Here is a 23,602-nt window from a genome sequence, read left to right as displayed (position 1 = left end):
TAAGTAAGCCACGATTCAAATGGTGAAGGTGTATTCAACGATGATACACTAACAGGCACCGAACGAGTATTTCAAAAATACAACGAAACGACGAACCTATGAAAAATAGAGAAGAAAATAATAAATAATTAAAAATATTGACAGGATGCTGGGAGCACGGACACACGACCGACCGTGTTGTGGTCAATCCCATGCCAGTTTATATTTTTAATGCATTTTTATTATTTTCCATGATTTAATGAAAATTCTCTCATTTTATCAAATCTCCTTCGTCTCGAGAAAACTCCTCAGTTTCATGGTACTTCCATAAACCCATAAAAAATAATATAAAATTAAGGAAAGGAGTGTGGGGCGTGACCATTGGCCAACCGGCCATGCCTTGGTCCCAACCGTCCCCACACCCCACGGTTCCTTATTATTTTATTATTATTATTATTATTTCTCGAATTTCATGAAAAAACTCTTTGATTTCATGGTATTTTGCACAAATCATCAAATAATAATAAAATAAATTATGAAAACTTATGGGACCGAACCTTGGCCGGTCGGCCATGCCCTAGCCGGTCCCACACGCCCTTTTGTTTTATTATTTTATTATTAGTTTTCCTTGAATTCATCAAATTCCTTGATTTCACGGTATTTCTCTCAAATTAGGAAAATTCCCTCAAATTCATCAAAATACTTAAAAATATTAAATAAAAAATAGGGAAACTCGTGGGACCGGGCCCTAGCCGGCCGGACATGCCTTCCACGGTCCCACACGCCCTTGTTTTTATTATTTTAATATTTTTTGCTTCCTTGAACTCATGAAAACTCCTTCAATTCATGTAAGCTCCCTAAATTCATCAAACTCCTCAAAATTCATGAATTTTTCATAAAATCATCAAAATATTATAAAATTAAGGAAAAGGCACCACAAATCGCGGTCACGACCGGCCGACCATGCCTTGACCACGGCGGTTCCACGCTTCCTCATTCCTTATTTGATAATTATTTTCCATCATCTCATGGTGTTTTCCTCAGTTTCGTCGAAACCCTAATTTTTGCATATTTTCTCGAATGGATGCTCAATTGCACGCCAGAAAATATCAAAATTCTCAGGACTGAGACGCGGCCGCCTTAGGTACACGAGCACACTATCTTGACCGACCAAGATTGGCTCTTTGGCTCACAGAAGCCGGTCCCATCAATTTTCACAGTTTTGACCTAATTTGCACAATTGCTCGTATTAGGTCAAAAACTCTCCCAAACACTTTGGATTTTCATGAAGTGATCATCAGGCGGTCACGCGACAACCAAGGGCCGGTTTCATGACTCCATGGTCGGTCCCTCGCCTCGTCATAATTAATTAGGTTTTCTCACCTAAGGCTCAGACGAGCATTTTCGAATAAATGATTAAACCAGCATTTAATCATTCTTTCACCAACAAATCGTCAACTCTTCAGGAGTTCTTTGTATTTGCTCACGTGAGCATATGGACACTACATGGTTCATCCACGGTCCCATGTAGTCGCTCCCTCCTTCGTCCCATGGTTAAACTTCTGACGAACCATGAATTGATCATCAATTGATCAAATTAGGGATTCTGAATCCAAGGATCATCATTCCAGATTCCAACCTTAATAATTTGACGAAGACCTCATGGTCATTAATTTTATTAATTATGCTCGGTTCAACGACCAGTTTTCTAATTAATATTTTTGGTACGCTGCCAATAATCCATCAGACGAGCAACACATGCTCAGACGATCAAATATTCAACAACTCATCACATGAGCAACACTTTCTCAGATGATAAATATTTGCTCAAACCAAGGAATATTGGTTCAACAATCAATATTCAACAATCCACCGAATGAGCAATATTTGCTCACTTCATCGTAAGAACTATACTTCTGTCTCATGACATGTTCAATTCATGAGTTTCAGAACATCATGTTCTACACTCAACAACTACATGGACTCATCGTACCATCAAACCACGAAGTCATCAATTGACTAACAAACCACGAGACGTCAATCGTGTCACTTGGGGGATATCACTTAGGGTTTTGGTCTGGCGGTCTACAATATGTGTGTAACACACGATGGAATGTGAGTAAGTCGTGCAATCAGTTGAATAAATTCACAAGGTAGTGGGTGGAAAATCGACCAAGTCTCCACACGTTGAGCAACTGGTTTCAAACACGATCTCCACTTCCCCACTCCTTGATTCCATCAACTGTCACACTTCATGGAATCATAGTGTCTACAATTCCAGCAATATAAATAAGTCTCTGAATTATGATTGAATCATCAACAGTATCATCAATCTCACGTCTCATCGACAACATGAGATCATCAACTCATGAATTGAGCAACTACCCTCAATTGAGCAATTTCAATCACTTAGAGCTTATCGTATTCAGAATTCACACACCCACAATCTTTGATTACCATTGATTCCACACATGTCTCAGCTTCCATCCTACAGATCAACACATCCTTTCTTGTGACCGAATTTACTCTGGAACGGTCATTGTCTTGATTTAGGCCGGAGTACTACAGATTGATCTCTCGAATCTAAAGCACCCCCTTTGCAGCGGTGCATCTGTGTGAGGTTTAACATTTCGCTCGGTTCGAGGAGTCTCCTCCGTACGATCGTCTCCTCAATTCCTTAAAAACCAGCAAATCGTTTTTCTCCATCTACAGTCATGATCATGCTTGTGGGGGTCACTTTAGTGCTAAGAAGACTGCTGCTAAGATATTGCAGTGTGGATTCTATCGGCCTTCGTTGTTTAAAGACTCCCATAATTACTGTGATACTTGTGAACGTTGCCATAAATTAGGAACCATTTCCCGTAGGAATATGATGCCCTTGAACCCGATTTTAATTGTTGAGGTCTTTGATGTGTGGGGTATTGACTTTATGAGCCTGTTTCCTAATTCTTTTGGTAACCTATACATCCTTGTTGCCGTAGACTATGTCTCTAAGTGGATTGAGGCGGTTGCGTGTAAAACAATGACCATAGGGTTGTGATTGAGTTATTGAAAAATAATATACTTACACGTTTTGGTACACCCCGAGCTATAATTAGTGATGGAGGGTCGCACTTTTGTAATGGGCCTTTTAGACTTCTGATGAAGAAATATGGTATTACACATAAGGTAGCTACCCCGTATCATCCACAGACTAGTGGTCAGGTAGAGGTTTCAATAGGGAGATAAAACGTATATTTGAGAAAACAGTTAATCCTAATCGGAAAGACTGGTCGTCTAGGCTTACTGATGCCTTATGGGCTTACCGTACTGCGTTTAAGACCCCCATTGGAATGTCGCCTTATCGGCTTGTGTATGGCAAGGCATGTCATTTACCTGTTGAGTTAGAACATAGAGCTTATTGGGCTGTTAAGCAGCTAAAATTTTCACTTGACAAAGCAGGAGCCCATAGGAAACTCCAGCTCAATGAGTTGTACGAGATTCGTATAGATGCTTACGATAGTGCCAAGGAGTATAAGAACAAAATGAAACTTGTGAATGATAGAAATATTTTACGGAAGTCATTTTCTCCAGGTCAAAAAGTTCTTCTGTATGATACCCGCTTGCATCTTTTCCATGGGAAGTTACGTTCTCGGTGGACGGGTCCTTTTATTGTTCGCACTGTCTCACCGGATGGTAGTAGTTCTCCGAAGGTTAACGGTCAGAGATTGAAACCCTTTTTAAATCCCTTTCCTACATGTGATGTTGAGGAGGTCCCTCTGGAGGACCCTGTTTACCCTTGATTGACCATCGAGGCGATTGTATGTTGTATATTAGTTTTTGATTTCTCTCTTCACCCAGGTACTATCCTTCCGACTCTCTCTTTGTTGATTCCTCATGTTACTTTACTTTTTGTTATTGCTATTTCATTAGAAACATTGAGGACAATGTTAGATTTAAGTTCGGGGGTGGGGAAGAAACTTTTTGTTAGCTTTTAGTTGCAATAAATAAACTCCGGAGCCTAGAAACCTATGTTTATTAAGGATGACACTAACCAATCTAAGTGGATGGAAGCATCTTGGTTGTAGGATTTAAGGAACCAATATGATTAGATAGAAACATCTAGAAGAGTCTATTCATAAAAGCACAGAGCTCAGGTGTTAGAAAAAAGAAAACATGGTAGTTTCGCCATATCCTCGAGATGGAAACATCGAAAGAGTCCTGATCACTTCTTTTTTTCTTTTTATCATTGTTAGGGTGAAATAGAGTGACAGATATTCAAAAAAAATAAATAAAAAATTGAGACCAGACCACCAGACCAACCAGAATAAATACAATAAAGTCGACCACTGGTACCCTTGTATATGCCACCTGAGTTGACCTAGAGTTAGGATTATCGACCACTGGTTCCCTTGTATATGCCAGTGTGTTGATATTAGTCCAGACCAGTATCTCAGTCCATTAGGATAGGTTCACCTTAGTCAACATCATCCACGTTTTTCTCTACAACCATCTTCTTATTCTTAATCTATCCATGTGATTGGTTGACTCCGGTTTATGATGTCCAGAAACTATCTGAGTAGAGCTCTGTCACTTTATATGAATTTTAGTATGCTTGAGTGCAAACTCGTGTACAACAATTGGAATTTCACATCAGGGTACTTCCTCCTGTAGTAAATAAGTATGCCAACCAAGGAGATTCTTTAGTGCCTTCCAAGGTTCTGCGTAGATAGTTAGGGTCTGGAGTAAAGGTTTTGTGGGTACACTTCTGGTAAACCCTCCGGAGACGACACTCCGCCGCTAGGGCCACCTAGAGGTTTAACGACTTGCTGCACGTGATAAGTGTAGTCATTTTATTTTCTAGATTAGTTTTGCTCGAGGACTAGCAAATAATAAGTTTGGGGGTATTATGATGGAAGCATTTATGTGTCTAATTTGTCCTCAATGTTTCATATTGTTAGTACTTGTTTTCGTCCTTATTATGGTATTTTGTGTGTGTATAGGTATTTTTTGGAAATAAACATTGTTGGAAAAATCACCTCGAAAAATGACCCGGAGCAGCCTCGGAGAACACCTACTATTCGGACTCTCGGTTTGGATAAGGGGCACCCAACTGATAAGGGGTACCCCATGGTTATTTACACCCCAGGGGGTGACAACTGTTATTCGCACCCCACATATGGTTGGGGGACACCATCTTCTTAATTTCAAATACTGGAATTGGCGGGAAAGCTTGCCAGACAACAACATATCTTCTGGTGGGACTTTTGGCGAGTTTTAAGGAGATTAAAGCGTGTGAAATGGTTGGAGATATCCTGTTTCGATTAAACAAGGATGGTAACGTGTTTTGATCCAACAAACTTGGGCTGTATGCGTGGCAATTAAGTGAAACAGAATGGGAAGATACTCGGGATTCTCTGAAATATTGTTTTGGGAAGTTTGCACGAGTCTACAGCATATTACACTGATTATGGAACGTGTAGGAGCCTGTTCAGAGTGTGCTGGCATAAAATAAACGCATGATAAGGGAAGAATGGAAAGAAAATATCCCGAGAATATTTTTCTTCAATGCCGAAGTAATGGAAGATTTGCTGGAGTTAGTATTCTCAGTTCTGGGAGTCTATATAAGATGTAGAGGAGCATTAGAGCTAGGACAGAGAGTTTATGAGAGAAAGAGAACACCACAGAATGAGAAAATCAAGTGCAGGAAAATCTTTTCTGCTGCTGCATATCTGAAGAACGTGAAGAACAGACCATCCAAGACAGTCGTTTTTCAATAGTGAAGACGACACAGAGGCGAGGGTCGCAGAGCTACAACAGAGTGACAGTTTACAGTTATCGTTCTTTGTAACATTCTGGTTTGTAACAAATATAATTGTTACAAACCCGGTTTTTATTATATTTCTCCCATTTTCATCATTTGTAAGCACTTTGAGCAGTGAAATCAATTTTTGAGCGTGTTTCCAACATGATGATGAGCTAATTCTCCCACAACCAAGGCAATGAGGAAGCTATTTACGCATGAATAACTGGTAGTTATTTTATTTTATTTTCTCTAATTTATAATTTATAATTCACTCAATCACTGCTTTTGCAGAGTTTTAAATTGTTTGCATAATTTCCTTCATTAGTTGTGATTCAATTAGATAGGTTATACTTTTTTTAGATAATCTATGCTTAGGGGATACAATTAATTTTTGAGAATTTGCCTGATTATATGTGGATTAAGAAATAAGGGACTTAAAACATAATTAGAGTTTTGGGTTATTCACCATAATTTATTCATGTGTAATAGTGGAATCAGTGTCTTGGTTAATCCTAATATCTTGAAATCAAATTTTGCAATAAGTTTTCTTTATTTTTAAGTTTTATAAGTCTAAAATCCATTGCTTTCACAAGTCTCAACGAACCTATTACTACAACATTATTGAGATCACATCAATTTTTGGCACCGCTGCCGGGGTTGTAGTAATAGGTTCGTTGAGACTTGTGAAAGCAATGGATTTTAGTCTTATAAAACTTAAAAATAAAGAAAACTTATTGCAAAATTTGATTTCAAGATATTAGGATTAACCAAGACACTGATTCCACTATTACACATGAATAAATTATGGTGAATAACCCAAAACTCTAATTATCTTTTAAGTCCCTTATTTCTTAAACCACATATAATCAGGCAAATTCTCAAAAATTAATTGTATACCCTAAGCATAGATTATCTAAACAAAGTATAACTTATCTAATTGAATCACAACTAATAAAGGAAATTATGCAAATAATTTAAAACTCTGCAAAAGCAGTGATTGAGTGAATTATAAATTATAAATTAGAGAAAATAAAATAACTACCATTTATTCATGCGTAAATAGCTTCCTCATTGCCTTGGTTGTGGGAGAATTAGCTCATCATCATGTTCGAAACACGCTCAAAAATTGATTTCATTGCTCAAAGTGTTTACAAATGATGAAAATGGGAGAAATATAATAAAAACCGGGTTTGTAACAATTATATTTGTTACAAACCAGAATGTTACAAAGAACGATAACTGTAAACTGTCACTGTGCTGTAGCTCTGCGACCCTCGCCTCTGTGTCGTCTTCACTGTTGAAAAACGACTGTCTTAGATGGTCTGTTCTTCACGTTCTTCAGATATGCAACAACAAAAAAGATTTTCCTGCCACTTGATTTTCTCGTTCTGTGGTGTTCTCTTTCTCTCCTAAACTCTCTGTCCTCGCTCTAATGCTCCTCTACATCTTATATAGACTCCCAGAACTGAGAATACTCCTCTGTAAATCCAGCAAATCTTCCATTACTTCGGCATTCAAGAAAAATATTCTCGTGATATTTTCTTTCCATTCTTTCCTTCTCATGCGTTGATTTCATGCCATCACACTCTGAACAGGCTCCTACACGTTCCATAATCAGTGTAATATACTGTAGACTCGTGCAAACTTCCCAAAACAATATTTCAGAGAATCCCGAGTATCTTCCCATTCTGTTTCACTTCATTGCCACGCATACAGCCCAAGTTTGTTGGATCAAAACACGTTACCATCCCTTTTTAATCGAAACAGGATATATCCAACCATTTCACACGCTTTAATCTCCTTGAAACTCGCCAAAAATCCCACCAGAAGATATGTTTTTGTCTGTCAAGCTTTCCCGCCAATTCCAGCATTTGAAATTAAGAAGATGGTGTCCCCTTAACCATCTGTGGGGTGCGAATAGCAGTTTTCACCCCTGGGGTGTAAATAACCATGGGGGTACCCCTTATCAGTTGGGTGCCCCTTATCCAAACCGAGAGTCCGAATAGCAGGTGTTTTCCGAGGCTGCTCCGGGTCATTTTTCGAGGCGATTTTTCCAACAATGTTTATTTCCAAAAAATACCTACACACGCACAAAATACCATAATAAGGACGAAAACGAGTACTAACAATATGAAACATTGAGGACAAATTAGACACATAAATGCGTCCATCAACGTTGCTTGACATGTGCCAATGGCGCGTGTGCCGGCTTGGCCCTAGGTTTGCACGACTTGGCATGCTAGGTTGCAAGCGCTGCTTGGCATGTGCCAATGGCGCGTGTGGCGGCTTGTCCCTAGGTTTGCACGGCTTGGCATGCTAGGTCGCAAGCGTTGCTTGGCATGTGCCAATAGCGCGTGTGGCGGCTTGGCCCTAGGTTTGCACGGCTTGGCATGATAGGTCGCAAGCGTTGCTTGCATGTTCTAATGGCGTGTGTGGCGGGTTGGCATGCTAGGTCGCAAGCGTTTCTTGGCATGTGCCAATGGCGCGTGTGGCGGCTTGGCCTTAGGTTTGCACGGCTTGGCATGCTAGGTTGTAAGCGCTGCTTGGCATGTGCCAATGGCGCGTGTGGCGGCTTGGCCCTAGGTTTGCACGGCTTGGCATGCTAGGTTGCAAGCGTTGGTTGGCATGTGTGGAGGCTTGGCCCATAGGTTTGCACGGCTTCGGCATGCCAGGTTGCAAGAGTTGCTTGGCATGTGCCAATGGCGCACGTGGTGCAATGATTGTGCAGCTCGGATGTGGCACGGTTGCCGTGAAGCGCAATAATTGTGCGGCTTGGTTTTGGCATGTTGCCATGATGCGTAACGATTGTGCGGCTTGGTTTTGGCATCGTTTCCATGGTGCGCAACGATTGTGCGGCTTGGTTTTGGCATCGTTTCCATGATGCGCAATGATTGTGCGGCTTGGTTTTGGCATGGTTGCCATGATGCGCAACGATTGTGCGGATTCGCATAGTTGCTATGATGCGCAACGATTGTGCGGCTTGGCTTTGGCATGGCTGCCATGATGCACGACGATTGTGCGGCTTGGTTTTGGCATAGTTGCCATGAAGCACAATGATTGCACGGTGCGTGCAATTGCTATGTATTGCTTGATGGTTGCATGGTACGTGCATTTCGGCATGTTTGCCATGCTTTTGCACAATGGATGTGCGGTATGCGCAGACTTAGGGTTTTGTGTGTCAAAACCCTAGTTTAGAATTTGAAAAAGGATACCCTGGTAATTTTTACATAAGTGCATTAAATGTCTAATAAATGTGTTTAGTGTCACCGGTGACGTCATGCTATAGTAAGGTTTTACGATTTTACCCCTTGTCTAAAAACCACCATCAACATAGACATATTTGTTTATTTATCAAGCTTGCGATTTTGGGTCGTAGCAACTCTTGGTTGTGGGTGAGATCAGCTAAGGAAATCAAGTACGTACTATCTTGCTGGGATCAGAGGCGTAGAGGTGCACCTGTACCTTTTATCAGTGGGAGACTGATAGGGTTCAACTATAGTCCAGTCCGAAGTTAGTGTCTGTAGCGGCTTAATACAGTGTGTATCTAATCTGGACTAGGTCCCGGGGTTTTTCTGCATTTGCGGTTTCCTCGTTAACAAAATTTCTGGTGTCTGTGTTATTTCTTTTCCACATTATATTTTATATAATTGAAATAATACAGGTTGTGCATTAAGATCATCAACTTCTCTAATCCGACCTTTGGTTGTTGATTGTAGTTGATTGATCCTTGGACATTGGTCTTTGGTACCGTCCAAGTTATCTCTCTTTGATTTGACTCACAGATTTCTGTTTGTTTGAGTAACAATCTAATTGAGAGATAGAGATATTAACTCGTTGATATACTTTTAATTGATTGAGTCTTGTTGATTCTATTAAAAGTTTATTCGAGTTTGTCCATACATATTGCTAAGCAAAATATTGGGTGGTGTTATTAGACCCCCGCTTTTTCACTAAGACCATCTAATGGTGGAGATTGATCGCTTAATTTCTAAGTAGACTAAGATTGAATCTTAAACCAGGAGTTCATCTAACGGTGAATATTGAATGATTTGTTACTAAACTATCTTATCTTTGATTGTAAGCAACCCTGATTTGAAAGGATATATAACGGAGAACTCTAACAACTGTAAAACCTAATCCCGACACTTCTGTGTGTCCTAGTTGCAAACTAGAGTCGATTCTCCTTTAACCTAGGTTTTCCAAAATTATTATTAGGTCAACAACTTGAAGACTTCATTTGGGATTCGTGAAGATAGATCCAACTATTTTATCTGTATTGCGTATTCTAATCTTACTTTCTATCATATTGAGTTTTATCTTCTCTAAGATTTACTCGAGATTTATCTTCGATAGGTACGATATAAAAACTAAGCATAACAGTTCTTCGTCTCATACTCTTGTGATTCCGCAATAACTTTTTATGTTAATTAGTTGGGTAATTGTGAGGTGACTGATATTTATAGGCTGCTCTTCGGGAGTATAAGTCTGTGGGATTAGTTGGTTCTTGTTCACCTTGATTTTTGTATCAAAAGACGAAATAAAAAGAATAAAGGATAGACATATCTTAGGGATCCAGATTTGTTTATAAGTCTTCGACTTTGGGTCGTAGCAACTCTTAGTTGTGGGTGAGATCAGCTCAGGGAATTAAGTGCTCAGAATATGGCGTGTTTCTAGAGGCGTAAGGAACGCGACTGTACCTTAATCGTGTGAGACTTGGTTATGGCTCTACTACATTCCAGTCCGAAGTTAACTTGTAGTAGAATAGTGTATGTAGCTGCTTAATACATTATGGTGTTCAAAGATGGACTAGGTCTCGGGGTTTTTCTGCATTTGCGGTTTCCCCGTTAACAATATTTCTGGTGTCTGTGTTATTTCTTTTCCGCATTATATTTGTTTATGTAATTTAAATATCACAGGTTGTGCATAGTTCAATCACAGTTGATGAATCCGACCTTCTTTGTTGGTCATAGCTTGATTAGCACTTGGGCATTGGTCTTTGGTACCATCCAAGTTATTTCTCATATCAACTAGGCTCACAGATTTTTATTTGTTCGATTTGTTAATTGTATTGAGAAAGAGATAAAGTTCTTTGATATATATCTTGATTGAGTCTCACTTTTATGTTGGTGCTCTCGGAATTATATTGGAGTTTAGTCCATACAGATTGTTGAACCAATTATTGGGTGTGGTTGTTATACCCCCGCTTTTTCAAGAAGCATTCCATGCCTTTTCACGAGACTCATCCTAGTCATTCTCACAAATCAGAGAATCTCTCTCTATCTTGTCCAACTCGGATAAAGAAAATATTTCTCTCTCTCTCAACACATCATCACAAAGGCTGACTCAGCTTCACATTAATGGGGGGATATCAATTAGGGTTTTGGTCTGGCGATCTACGACACGTGTGAGAATATCCGTCCTATTTCTCACCGCAGAAGAGAGTAAAGGCGGTGGAATAATGAGATAAACTCAATTTAGTTTGTCTTTATCCATTCCCGAAGAGACGGGAGAAGTGATCCGCACGGCAAGCAATTCGGCCCTATCTTCACCGACATGAGATTAGAGAATTCAGCTATAAATATGTCCTCTATTTCTCCAAGCCAACACATAACTTTTCTCTCAACAACTCAAAGCAATTCTTATTAAAATCCTAGAATTCTCTGATCTCTCTCTTCATCTGCTTCCCTCCCTAAGATCGGCTCTAAGTCTCTTCCCTGTGACTGAAACAACCTTTGAACGGCTACCTTGCGTGGTTTAAGCGAAGACTATTCGTGTTCAACCTCCCGTAACTCACTTTCAGAAACCCTATAATTCTACTTCTAACCTCTCTCATATTTTAGGTAACTACACCCTTATATTATTATTATTATTATTATTATTTAATATTTGCTCATTTTTTTTATTAGTATTGCATATCCTCTTTAATCCATATTTTGACATGCTCTTTAAAGTATTATTGTTAGGTACACCCACACCATTTTTCTCAGGGCTAATCGGTGGTGGCATGTATGCTCGAGAGGCGAATACTAACTACTAATTCATATTTACTAATTCAGCTGAGAACGGCTGTGAATTGAAGTAATAAAATATTTTAGGGAAAGTGAAATATTTTCTACGAATTCAGTTGATGAATATAACGACATAATTTATATATAATCCGTTCTATATTAGTAAGCAATCTATTTAGAAGCATTACATTGATTCGAAAATGAGGTACGAGATGGTAGAAACATCATGTTCGTACTTTTGACTATGTATTCTATATAGTCAGGGAACACCTGAAGAGGGGTTGCTATCAGCACCAGTGAAATCCTGAAGAAAATATTTCTCTATACTTGTGGTCAATCCATCTAAGAGTTACCCAATCATTTTATATTTGATACATACGTGAATGTTGAGTTGTACAACATGAATGATGAAATTTGTAGAATATTGAAAGCTCCGCTGGAAGGCTCTAATATTACAGTTACATATTCATGTTTCAAAGAGGTTACGTGATCAGTCTCCCTGTAACAAGAGTTTTGTTTCTAAAATATAAAATATGAATTTCATATACTTCTGATGTCGGGTCAGAGATATACGAAACCATGATTTTGCGATTTTAACCTTCATCAAATCCACCATCAACACCAGAAAGCATAAGCAAAGATGGCTCTTAATCTTGAACATGAGTTTTCTTGGGCACATGAAATCCTACATCCCATGCTACCTGGGTGCCAGCTCACACAAACTCTGGAAACATAACACAAAAGTCTACAATAATTTTGGCGGAGTGAATCAACCATAGCTTAGACTAGATTAAGATCAGTACAGATAGAGTAGTGGAGGGACACTCTGGAATCGCATGAGCAGGTTTCATATATATACCGTGTTAGTGGTAGCGCAACTGTTAAGAATCAACACTGCACTAACAATTGAATCTTGGGTCAGGCTCATAGCGTCAAAAACGACAATAAAACGGAGCTGGACAAAAATATAATTCGAAACTAATTCGGAAAACCTTATGTGATTCCTAACTTCAGACTCTAAAGCACCGTGGTACATAATGGAATGGACCAACAAATCTTACTGCAGATACCAATCTATTGGAAAACCTCTCCACATCGATCTAGGGTCGTATAAAACGCATCTTATATTAATCAAATTATAACAAATTATTTATGGGGTATAACATACCCACGGATAATCGCTTAATTAATTAATAAAATTCATGCTTCAAAAATGGGAAGAAAAATGGACATGTCCAGTAAATTCATTTAAAAAAAAAGGAAACATCTACTACTTAAATTGGTCAATGGATATTAGGAAATCAAGTCCCATGACTAACATACAGTAGAAACTCTTTAAATTAATATCCTTGGGACCAGAGAAATTTATTAATTTAGAGAAATTATTAATTTAGCGAGTAAAATTTTAGCTTGTGCAAGCCTAATTGGGATCATCAAATTATATTATTTTAAAAAGAACTAATTTAACGAGTATTAATTTAATGAGTTTCTACTGTAATTTAGTTCCCCTTTCTAGATGCCTAGCCATATGTTGTCATCCACGTGGAGCAAGGGGCCAACTAAGAGCCTAAGACAGTTTAGAGTGAAATTCTGAATCATATTATTTTACTGTGGTTATGGCTCTTGATGTGGTCATATACATTCATGAGAGACTCGCATCAACCAAGGCAAATGTGCGTTAGTACTCAAGTTAGTTTCATCCAAATATGGTATTATTGCAGCTGCACGTTGCTCATTTTAATTCTTGATATGCTGCTGCGTGAAAGGATCGATCTTATCCTTATCAATGAGTGTTTATCCTTTGGTAATCCTTATCAACGAGTCTTAATTAACTTTGAAAGATTTGAAACTGTTTCTACGAAGTAAGAAAAGTTAATAAAAGAATCTCAAGGATTTACTTTGAGTTCTTTAAGCGTGAATTCTGAAACCGATTCTGTTTCATTGCAGGTTTCTTATTGGTCATCATTTCCATAAGCATGAATACTCATAAATTGCGTATTAATCACATTTTACTATTTTCACTCCGAAACCGATACTGTAATGAATGCCGATTTCCTATTGGCTAATTAGCGATAATTTCCATGCACACTCACTCAAGAGTTTGCCTATAAATTCAAATGCAATTCAGTCTCAAATTTCATCATCACAACACCCTCTTCCACTTCTCGAACAAAAATGAGGCGAATTTTTCTCGTCTTTCTGTTTTTCACTTCAGTTCTATTCTTTTTCTCGTCTCCGACGATTGCAGATGACCCAATAGGATATGGGTACAAACTCAGATCAGTCAAAGTTGACGCTTCAGGCAAGTCACTGACTGTAATTCTTGATGTGCTCCAGAATTCATCCATGTACGGGCCAGATATCCCAAATCTCCAGCTAACAGCCAGGTAAAATAATCAACTTCAAACTATTGTGCGCTGCATGCATGTGTTGACAGGTCGATCATATAGTATACTGTTCTGACACTTTGTTTGGTCACATGCAGCTTCGAGACCGCTGATCGGTTGCGAGTGCATATCACGGATTTGAATAACAAGAGATGGGAAGTTCCAGAACAGATTATCTCTAGGAATGCTGAGCCCCCCACTTCTGAGCCCCCCACTGCTGACCCCCCCACTGCTCAGCCCCCCACTACTGAGTCCCCCACTGCTCAGCCCCCCACTTCTGAGTCCCCCACTGCTCAGCCCCCCACCTCTGAGTCCCCCACTGCTGAGCCCCCCACTTCTGAGCCCCCCACTTCTGTTTATTCCCTACTTGACACTGCTGATCCCCCCACTGCTGATCCCCCAACAGCTGAGTCCCCAACACCTTCAGAATCAGAAAAGAACTCAAGTCTAACTATTGAAGGGTCTGATCTCATTTTCGCAATCCATAATGATCCCTCCTTTGGTTTTACAGTAACCCGTAAATCTTCTGGAGATGTTCTCTTCAACACTACTGGAGGGAATGCAACAGATTCCAACAGCAATTTGTTTGTGTTCAAGGACCAGTACATCCAAATCTCAACCTCATTACCAGCAAACAAATCTTCCTTGTATGGTTTAGGTGAACAAACTAAGAGAACTTTCCGTATGAAGAGCGGCGACAAGAAAACCTTGTGGAATTCTGATACTTCTAGTCGTAGTGTAGATAACAGTCTGTACGGATCTCACCCATTTTACGTCGATGTTCGATCACCGATGAAGGAAGGTGATTCCGCCGGAAATACTCATGGTGTTTTGTTCCTCAACAGTAACGGAATGGACATTCTATATGAAGACTCCAAATTAACCTATAAGACTATTGGAGGTGTTGTAGATTTCTACTTCTTTGCAGGTCCTTCACCAAAGGCTGTTATCGACCAGTATACACAACTCATTGGTCGTCCTGCTCCTATGCCATACTGGGCATTTGGTAAGGAAACTTATCACATGTGCACACATTTTTAGTTGAATGCAAAATTATCCTACTATAATAATTTGTGTGTACGTCTATGCAGGATTTCATCAGTGCCGATATGGATATAAAAGTGTATCTGTTCTTGAGGAAGTAGTTGCTGGGTATGCAAATGCCAGTATCCCTCTTGAAGTTATGTGGACAGACATTGATTACATGGATAAGTACAAGCTTTTCACTCTTGATCCCGTCAACTTCCCAGCTGACAAAATGAATGCTTTTTTGGATAAACTTCACCAAAATGGCCAGAAATATGTTGTCATTGTGGATCCTGGTAAGCAAAATGCTCTTTTTCGTCGATACGAAATCATACTTAAAAGGTTTTTACAAATACTTACAATCTGGTGTTGAACAGGAATTGGCATTAATGACACATACGGCACATACACAAGAGGTATTGAAGCAGATATATTCATCAAGTATGGCGGCAAACCTTATCAAGGCAAGGTCTGGCCTGGAGATGTCCATTTCCCTGATTTCCTTAACCCGGCAACAGGACCTTACTGGACAAATGAAATTGCCATGTTCCTGAAGACTCTCCCTATTGATGGTATTTGGCTTGACATGAATGAAGCAGCAAACTTTATTACATCTCCTATTGATCAAAATTCTACCATTGATAATCCTCCCTTCAAGATCGGCAACGGCAGGAACATCAACGGTGGAGCTATTCCTCCATCTTCTCTTCATTACGGAAACATGACTGAGTACAATCTTCACAACACATTTGGTCACGTAGAGGCCAAAGTAACAAACGCAGCTTTGGTAGAGGTGACCAAGAAAAGGCCATTTGTACTCAGTAGATCAACTTTTGTTGGGTCAGGAAAGTATGCAGCACACTGGAGTGGTGATAATGGTGCTTCTTGGGATGATCTTGAATTCTCCATTTCTACAATAATGAACTTTGGATTGTTTGGCATGCCAATGGTTGGAGCTGATATCTGTGGATTTTTGGGCGGCACGACTGAGGAGCTTTGCCGACGTTGGATTCAGGTAAGGGTAGAAAATTGGTCACTATACGCATCAACTAAGCACCAACTAAGCACTTTGTCTCATTGCAGGTTGGGGCGTTCTACCCATTTTCTAGAAACCACGGTGACATACACTCACCTTCTCACGAGCTTTATCTATGGGCTTCTGTAACAGAATCAGCAAAGGAAGTTCTTGGTCTCAGATACCAGTTACTCCCATACTTCTACACCTTAATGTACGAGGCTCACATTAACGGAACTCCCATTGCACGACCACTTTTCTTCTCATTCCCAGAGGATGAAGCAACTTATGAAATCAGCAAACAGTTCTTGCTTGGTGAAGGTGTATTGGTGTCTCCAGTAGTGAAGGAAAGAGAAGTTACAGTTGATGCTTACTTCCCTGCCGGTAATTGGTTTGATATGTTCAACTACTCAAATTCAGTCAGTGCAGAGAAAGGACAGATTGTCAAACTCGACGCACCCCTAGATAAAATCAATGTTCATGTTCGCGAAGGGAATATCATCACAATGCAGGGTGCAGCTATGACAACACAAGAAGCAAGGAAGACCGGGTTCAAACTTTTGGTTGTCGTAAGCAGCAGCGGTAATGCTACAGGAGAAGTTTTTTTGGATGATGGAGAAGAAATTGAAATGGGAGGCAAATCAGGAAACTGGACCTTTGTTAAGTTCTCTGGTGGTGTCTCAGGGGATGAGATGACAATTCAGTCAGAAGTCACAAATGGTGACTTTGCTGCGGCTCAGAAATGGGTCATTGAGAAGATTGTTTTTGTGGGTTTGAAAAAGAAGACTGCTACTTTCAGAAGGCATTGGTTGGACCTCTTTGTTAACGATGCTCCAGCGTCGAATGTGACATTTGACTGGAAGGGTGCTTTTGGTGTTGCAGAAGTCGCAGGGTTATCCCAGTCAATTGCAGAGAGTTTCGACCTGAAGTTTCCAATCAAGTACTAGTAATTAGGATAATGCAATCTGTATGAAGTAATATTTTTTACTACCACAGAGATGTAGTAGTATTTGTGTTGTTATGTTACTCTCATGACTTCAATAATAAATTGTCATTTAATTTTCACAAATTTCGAGTCTGGCTTCTCTTTAGATAAGCTACATGTCATAACCAAAAACTAAAAGTTGACATCATGCTGAACTCAACCTCTCAGAAGTGCGTGGATCCTCGCTGTGCTTCTCTGCAAACCATCTCGTAATTGTTCTCCCTTCAACTTTGTAAAGATCCATTTCTGAAGGAGATACGACGTCATAATCGTTGGTGTTAACACTCAAAACCATTAAGGTTTTAGCTACAAGTGTACAAAGACGAACCATACCTTTAATATCTGACCAAACCCTTAACCTAGAACTCTTATTGAAATCAACAATGACAACAAATTCAGAATGAACCAGAGATCGGTGATGGCGGTAAGCCACAAAATCTGCATCATACTGTAACCCAGATCTCACTACCCAGTTTTTCTTTCGGAGATGAGAATACGCAATGTAGAACTCAGGAAATGCTCTTCTCTTTGACTTCATGTATTGCCATACATCATCATCAGCTACCAGACACTTATTTTCATCCATAATCTTAAGGCATTCGAGAGAATAGCACAAATAAAAAGCTTCCTCAAAGCTTAGCTCATACCATTGTTTATCTTCATCTGTGGAAATCAAAATCTTCCTCAGAGCTTATAGGTGACAGAATTTGTCATGGCATAGAGATCTAATGAAAGGGTTTCTGTGTATTGCTGAAAATAATGAAGGAATACAGACTCAACCACTTATACACAACACATCTTGAGTTTGTTAACCAGAAAACGAATGCGAGGAGAAGGTAGAGACTTGGTGAAGAGGTCTGCAAGCTGGAACTCAGAAGACACATGAGGTAATGCAATAGTCTGATGCTTGTAATGATGACGAACAAAATGGCAGTCTATTTCAATATGTTTCGTGCGTTCATGAAAGACATCATTATGAGCTATATGAATACCAGCCTTGTTGTCACAGTAGAGAGGAGTGGGATCTGTCAGATGAACTCCCATGTCACCCAAAAGCCATCTTATCCACACAATCTCAGAGGTAGTATGAGCTAAAACTCTATACTCGGATTCTGCACTAGAGCGTGACACAACATATTGTTTCTTGCTACGCCAGGAAATGAGAGAATTACCAAGAAATATACAATACCCAGTAGTTGAGCGTCTGTCAGTTACATCTCCTGCCCAATATGAGTCAGAGTACGCACGAAGACGAAGATCAGAAGCAGATGAAAAATATAACCCTTGATACAAGGTACCTTTGATATATCGTAAAATCCGAAGAACATCAGCATAATGTGGTGACCATGGAGCAGACACGAATTGACTAACAACATGTACTGCGTAACTGATGTCTGGTCTGGTAATAGTTAGATAGTTTATACTTCCTATTAGCTGCCTGTAAAGAGTAGGATTTGAAAGAGCTTTGCCTTCGACGGAACTGAGCTTGACATTTAGTTCAAGTGGTGTGTCTGCAATCTTACAATCAGTTAAACCAGCACGATGCAAAATTTCAGATGCATACTTGACTTGTGAGATGAAAAATCCTTCAGAAGAGTTGTCAACTTCTACCCCAAGAAAATATCGCAAGAGACCGAGATCTTTCATTTCAAAACAAGAGTGGAGGTAAAATTTAAGAGCTTGAATACCTTCTAGGTGACTTCCTTTGATAATCATATCATCAACATAGAATAAAAGAAGAATCACACCCTTACTAGTTGATCGAACAAACATAGATGAGTCGTAAGGGCTTTGAGTGAAACCATACTTAAGAATTGCAGTTGAAATTTTTTCAAACCAAGCACAAGGAGCTTGTTTCAGCCCACACAAAGCCTTGCACAACTTACATACTTGATTTGGAGCATGTTCTCAGCCAGGAGGTGGTCTCATATAAACTTTTTCTTGAAGATCACCATGAAGAAACGCATTTTTAAGATCCACTTGGTGTAGATTCATTTGCGAGTAGCAGCAACAGCGAGCAATGTACGAACTGTAGTCATTCTTGCAACCAGAGCAAAAGTTTCTTCATAATCAATACCATACTCTTGTGTATAACCCCGTGCAACTATACGAGATTTTCGACGTTTTAATGTGCCATCTGATTTAGTCTTGACCTTGTAAACCCATCTACTTCCCACAACAGATTTACCAGGAGGCAGATCAACCATATCCTATGTGCCAGCCCTTTGATGAGTTGTTAGTTCTTCTCACATCGAGTCTTGCCAGTCTGGCAGTACTACAGCTTCCCTGTAGTTTTTAGGTTCATGTTCTGCTAAGATAGTTGTTAACGAGCATTGATAGTCAGAGTACTTAGCTGTAGGTCGCCGTGTTCGAGGAGGTAATTGAGCAGTTTCATGTGCAGGATCCCAATGTTGAGTTGCTGTATTAGAATCTTCCATAGAGTGGTCAACAACTGCTTCTGTGGATTCAACAGATGGAGGTTGAAATACATTTTTATCAGGGATACTAGGAGAAGTCGAGACAGATAGAGATTCATCATCGAATGGATGTAAATATGAAAAGGTTTCTAGAGAAGATGTTTTACTACTAGGAAGGCCACAAAAAGGTATCTTTTCCCAGAAGGTAACATGAAGAGAATTTCTTAATCTCCTACTTTCTGGATCATAACATATATACCCTTTATGCTCTATGCCATAACCGAGAAACACACAGATAGTGTTGTTTTTACCAAGTTTGTTGCGTTCTCTTTCAGAAAATAGGACAAAACATGTGGAACCAAACACACACAGCTCTGAGTAATCTGGTTTTTTTACTATATCATCGTTCCTAGGGAGATATATTACCTATAACAGTAGTAGGAACTCGATTAATAGTGTGTACAACAGTAAAAACAGATTCACCCCAAAAATTAGAGGGGACAAAGGAAGAGAGAAGTTGTTTCTTAGTTTTTTCTATGACATGACGATGTTTACGTTCTGCGACACCATTCTGTTCTTGTGTCTAAGTGCAAGATAATTGAAGTAGAGTACCCTCATATTTTAAAAACTCTTTGAAAGGATTGTATATGTATTCACCTCCCTGATCTGCTCGAAATATTTTGATGGATCTTTCGAATTGGTTTTTGATCATGTTGGAAAACTCAGTGTCAATCCTTAAGAACTCTGATCTGGATTTAAAAAGATACACCCATGTATAACGAGTGTAATCATCAATGAAAATAACATAATACAAAGCTCCCCCTTTTGTAGCAATAGGAGACTTTCCCCAAACATCAGGAATGAGATCAAAAGGTGCAGAAGAAAAGGTAGTACTGTTATTAAATGGAAAAGCTAGTTGTTTACCCATCTTACAAGCAATACAATGAGGCTCTTTGTCTAAAGGAACAAAACCTAGCAGCCCTTTACTAATCATATAGGAGAGACGAGAAAAAGAGACATGACCAAGCTTAGAGTGCCAAGAAATAAAAGGAGAAACTGTGGACGGTAAAGTAAAATCTAGAGAAACAACAAGTTTGTTGTTGAATTGAGGAATAACTAGATACTCCAGGAGGTAAAGGCAACTAACTCTACGGCCTATCCCAATAATCCTCTCTGTTTTGGGATCCTGTATAACACAACCATGAGTTGAAAAGAAGATATTAAAACCCTGGTTACATAATTGACCAATTGAAATAAGATTCATCTTAATATTGGGAACAAGAAGGACACCTGCTATGTGTATCTTGTTTGAAATTTAAACCTTCCCAATATGAGTAGCAATGATTCATGTCCCATCTTTTTTATGAATCTTAGGAGTAACAATAGGTTTTATTGTCTCAAATAAATTTGAGATATATGTCATACGGTTTGATGCTCCTGAATCAAGAAACCATTCAGTCGAAAAGTTACCTGAAGGAACTGAAAAAGAAGTTGCTGCTGTAGGATTGTTACCGATTGCAAGATCTTGTTTCAGCATCTCTTAAATGTCTGCCAAATTTGTTGTAGTTGCAAAGTTGTTTGATGTAGAGTTTTATGAATCATGTGCTTGCTCTAGAACTGGTGCAGCAGTAACATGACCTGGAGAGTAATATGATGGAGCAACATTGCCAAATCTTCTCTTGTTTCTCATATTTCTTGAAGATGGAGAAGTGCAATTTCCTACAATGTGTCCAAATTCCTTGCAGTAGTTGCATTGTGGTGTGCCTGGTGAAGGTGTTGAACTTTGCATAGTTAATATTTGAGAGTTGCCTTGAGAGTTACTGGTATTCACAGATGATGGACAATTCTTTACTAGATTTCCATAATTCTTACAGTTATGACATTGTACTTGAGAAATATCACGATAAGTTGGAGCTCAAAAGTTTCTCTGTGAACTAAAACTTGGATTAGAGCTTGGACGAGAAGGAACTGCAAGAACTGCTGGAATATCTGGTTTGATTCTTTTGCACGTCTCTTCAGTAATAAGTTCAGACAAGGCACTTTTTATAGTTGGAATTGGATTTCTATGAAGGATATAAGCTATCACAGATTCAAACTCATCTCTTAAATCCATTAAGAGTTGAACAAGCCGTGATTCTTCTCTGTATTTCTGCCACAATTCTACATCAGCTGTCCATTTAGGCTCCATAAGTCCTAGTTGATTCCATACAATTGACATTTCGGAGTGAAAATCAAATATTGTTTGCTCTGGTTGTTGTTTCAAGGATCGAATATCTTGTTCAAGCTTGTATCTCTGTGCAAAGTTGACTTGTGTGTATCTCTTAGCCAGAAAATCACATGCTTCTTTGGCTTCTTCAAAACCAGTAAGTTGCATACTTATGGATGCAATAACAATGTTTTTTATCCAAGTGAGGATCTTGTGGTTGTTGATTTCCCAAGTTTCAGAAGGATCTGTTTCTGCAGCATCTCTGTCTTTACCACTAGTGCTAGTTACAGGTCGTTTTTCTTTGTCATCAATATATTTCCACATGATTTTTCCTTTTAAAAAACTTCTCATGAGAAAAGACCAATGATTATAGTTGGATCCATCGAACTTCATAGTGATGGGTTGACATTCTTCATGCGACATGATAATAGGGTTTGGGTTTTAAACAGGAGATAATGATGAGATAGGTTTATGGTTTCTTAGTCACGATACTGATTCTGGTTCCTTTTGATTAGCAACGAAAGTGGACTATTGAATCTTACCTAGCTCTAATACCATGACAGAATTTGTCATGGCATAGAGATCTAATGAAAGGGTTTCTGTGTATTGCTGAAAATAATGAAGGAATACAGACTCAACCACTTATACAGGATTACAGATGACAAATAAGGTAATAGAATACATCACAATAACTACAAGATAACTATATAATATATGCAAGATATGGGATATCGTAACATGTAAGATACGATATATTTTAACAATAGGTTTTCCGAAACAAGAACGATCCAGTAGTTCAATTTGTCCACGGTCAACTGAGAGATGCACAACAGAATTTGACAGAAACCCTTGTGTTTCTGATTTACGCAGAGAAGATTGAAGTTGTTAAACTATTCTTGACATAGGGTCAGCAAGAGCTAATAACCGAGAAATCATGTGCTCAGTTTCATGTGCTTCCTTACCTTTCAAAAGATTGAGCACCAAGGTAAGCATGCACATTCTAACTCAACTAGGTTGTGTTGAGTTGAGCCTTGTCTTGTTCGTCATGAGTGACTAAGACAGAATCATCATTCTTAACCTCTTGCTTGGTTTTTTTTCTTTTGTTCCATCTCTTGTTTTTCTTCTTTGACTTGTGATGAAGAGTGTCATTATCACAACGTTTACTATTACAAGAGATTTCAGACATGATGTCTTTCTTTAGTCTTTTAAGAAGACTCTCAAAAAAATTGTTATCAATATTTATCAATTGAGTGTCATTCTTGTGACTAACTTTTGGTCCCTTCTTGGCTATGGAGGACTTCAAGACCCATTTAGAGATGGGTTTCGCAGGAGTGGATTTCTCTTTCATATCATTAGGATGATTGTCCTTTTGAATACTTTGCGAAACATCCTTTCTTCAATTTGGAACACCAGATCTTGTCTTTGCATTTAAAACGTCATCTCTCTTTCTATAATTTGGTCTTTTATGAGATGACATTGTCGAGTGATATGCAAAATTTGAACTATCATTGTAGTAATTCTTTTGCCTAAACGTAGGACAATAATGATCTGAGTTCTTATGAGGAGAAAACTTAGCCGATTCGTTTGATACAAATGAAAGTGCATCTTGCATCTTACGAACTTTGCTTCCCCATTGCAAGTGTCCTTTATTACCACAATAATAACAATGCTTAGTATAAATATACGAAGTATGAGTTTTAGTGTTACCTTTTTGTGGATCCTCTTGCCTTGGATCTCGACGATTTTTCTTCTTCTCTTTTTTCAACATTGTTTCTTTCTTAACATTAGCAGAAG

General features: G+C 39.0%; 1 protein-coding gene and 1 pseudogene across 1 annotated transcript; one reads left to right on the top strand and one right to left on the bottom strand.

Annotated features, from left to right (window-relative positions):
* Positions 1-13,929: 13,929 nt before the first annotated feature.
* Positions 13,930-17,263, top strand: LOC113287448 (alpha-glucosidase-like). Its single transcript, XM_026536213.1, has 5 exons — positions 13,930-14,159; positions 14,258-15,165; positions 15,251-15,481; positions 15,563-16,200; positions 16,269-17,263. Exons 1-5 carry the CDS (start codon positions 13,948-13,950, stop codon positions 17,145-17,147), a joined length of 2,868 nt encoding a protein of 955 aa, XP_026391998.1. The 5' UTR covers positions 13,930-13,947; the 3' UTR covers positions 17,148-17,263.
* A 67-nt stretch (positions 17,264-17,330) lies between these two features.
* LOC113314240 lies at positions 17,331-22,744 on the bottom strand (annotated as a pseudogene).
* Between the last annotated feature and the right edge of the window lie 858 nt (positions 22,745-23,602).

This window comes from Papaver somniferum, chromosome 1 (assembly GCF_003573695.1).
Source record: "Papaver somniferum cultivar HN1 chromosome 1, ASM357369v1, whole genome shotgun sequence".
NCBI lineage: Eukaryota > Viridiplantae > Streptophyta > Magnoliopsida > Ranunculales > Papaveraceae > Papaver > Papaver somniferum.
Note: the sequence above shows the minus strand (reverse complement) of the source record. Positions and strands in the feature narration are given on the sequence as shown.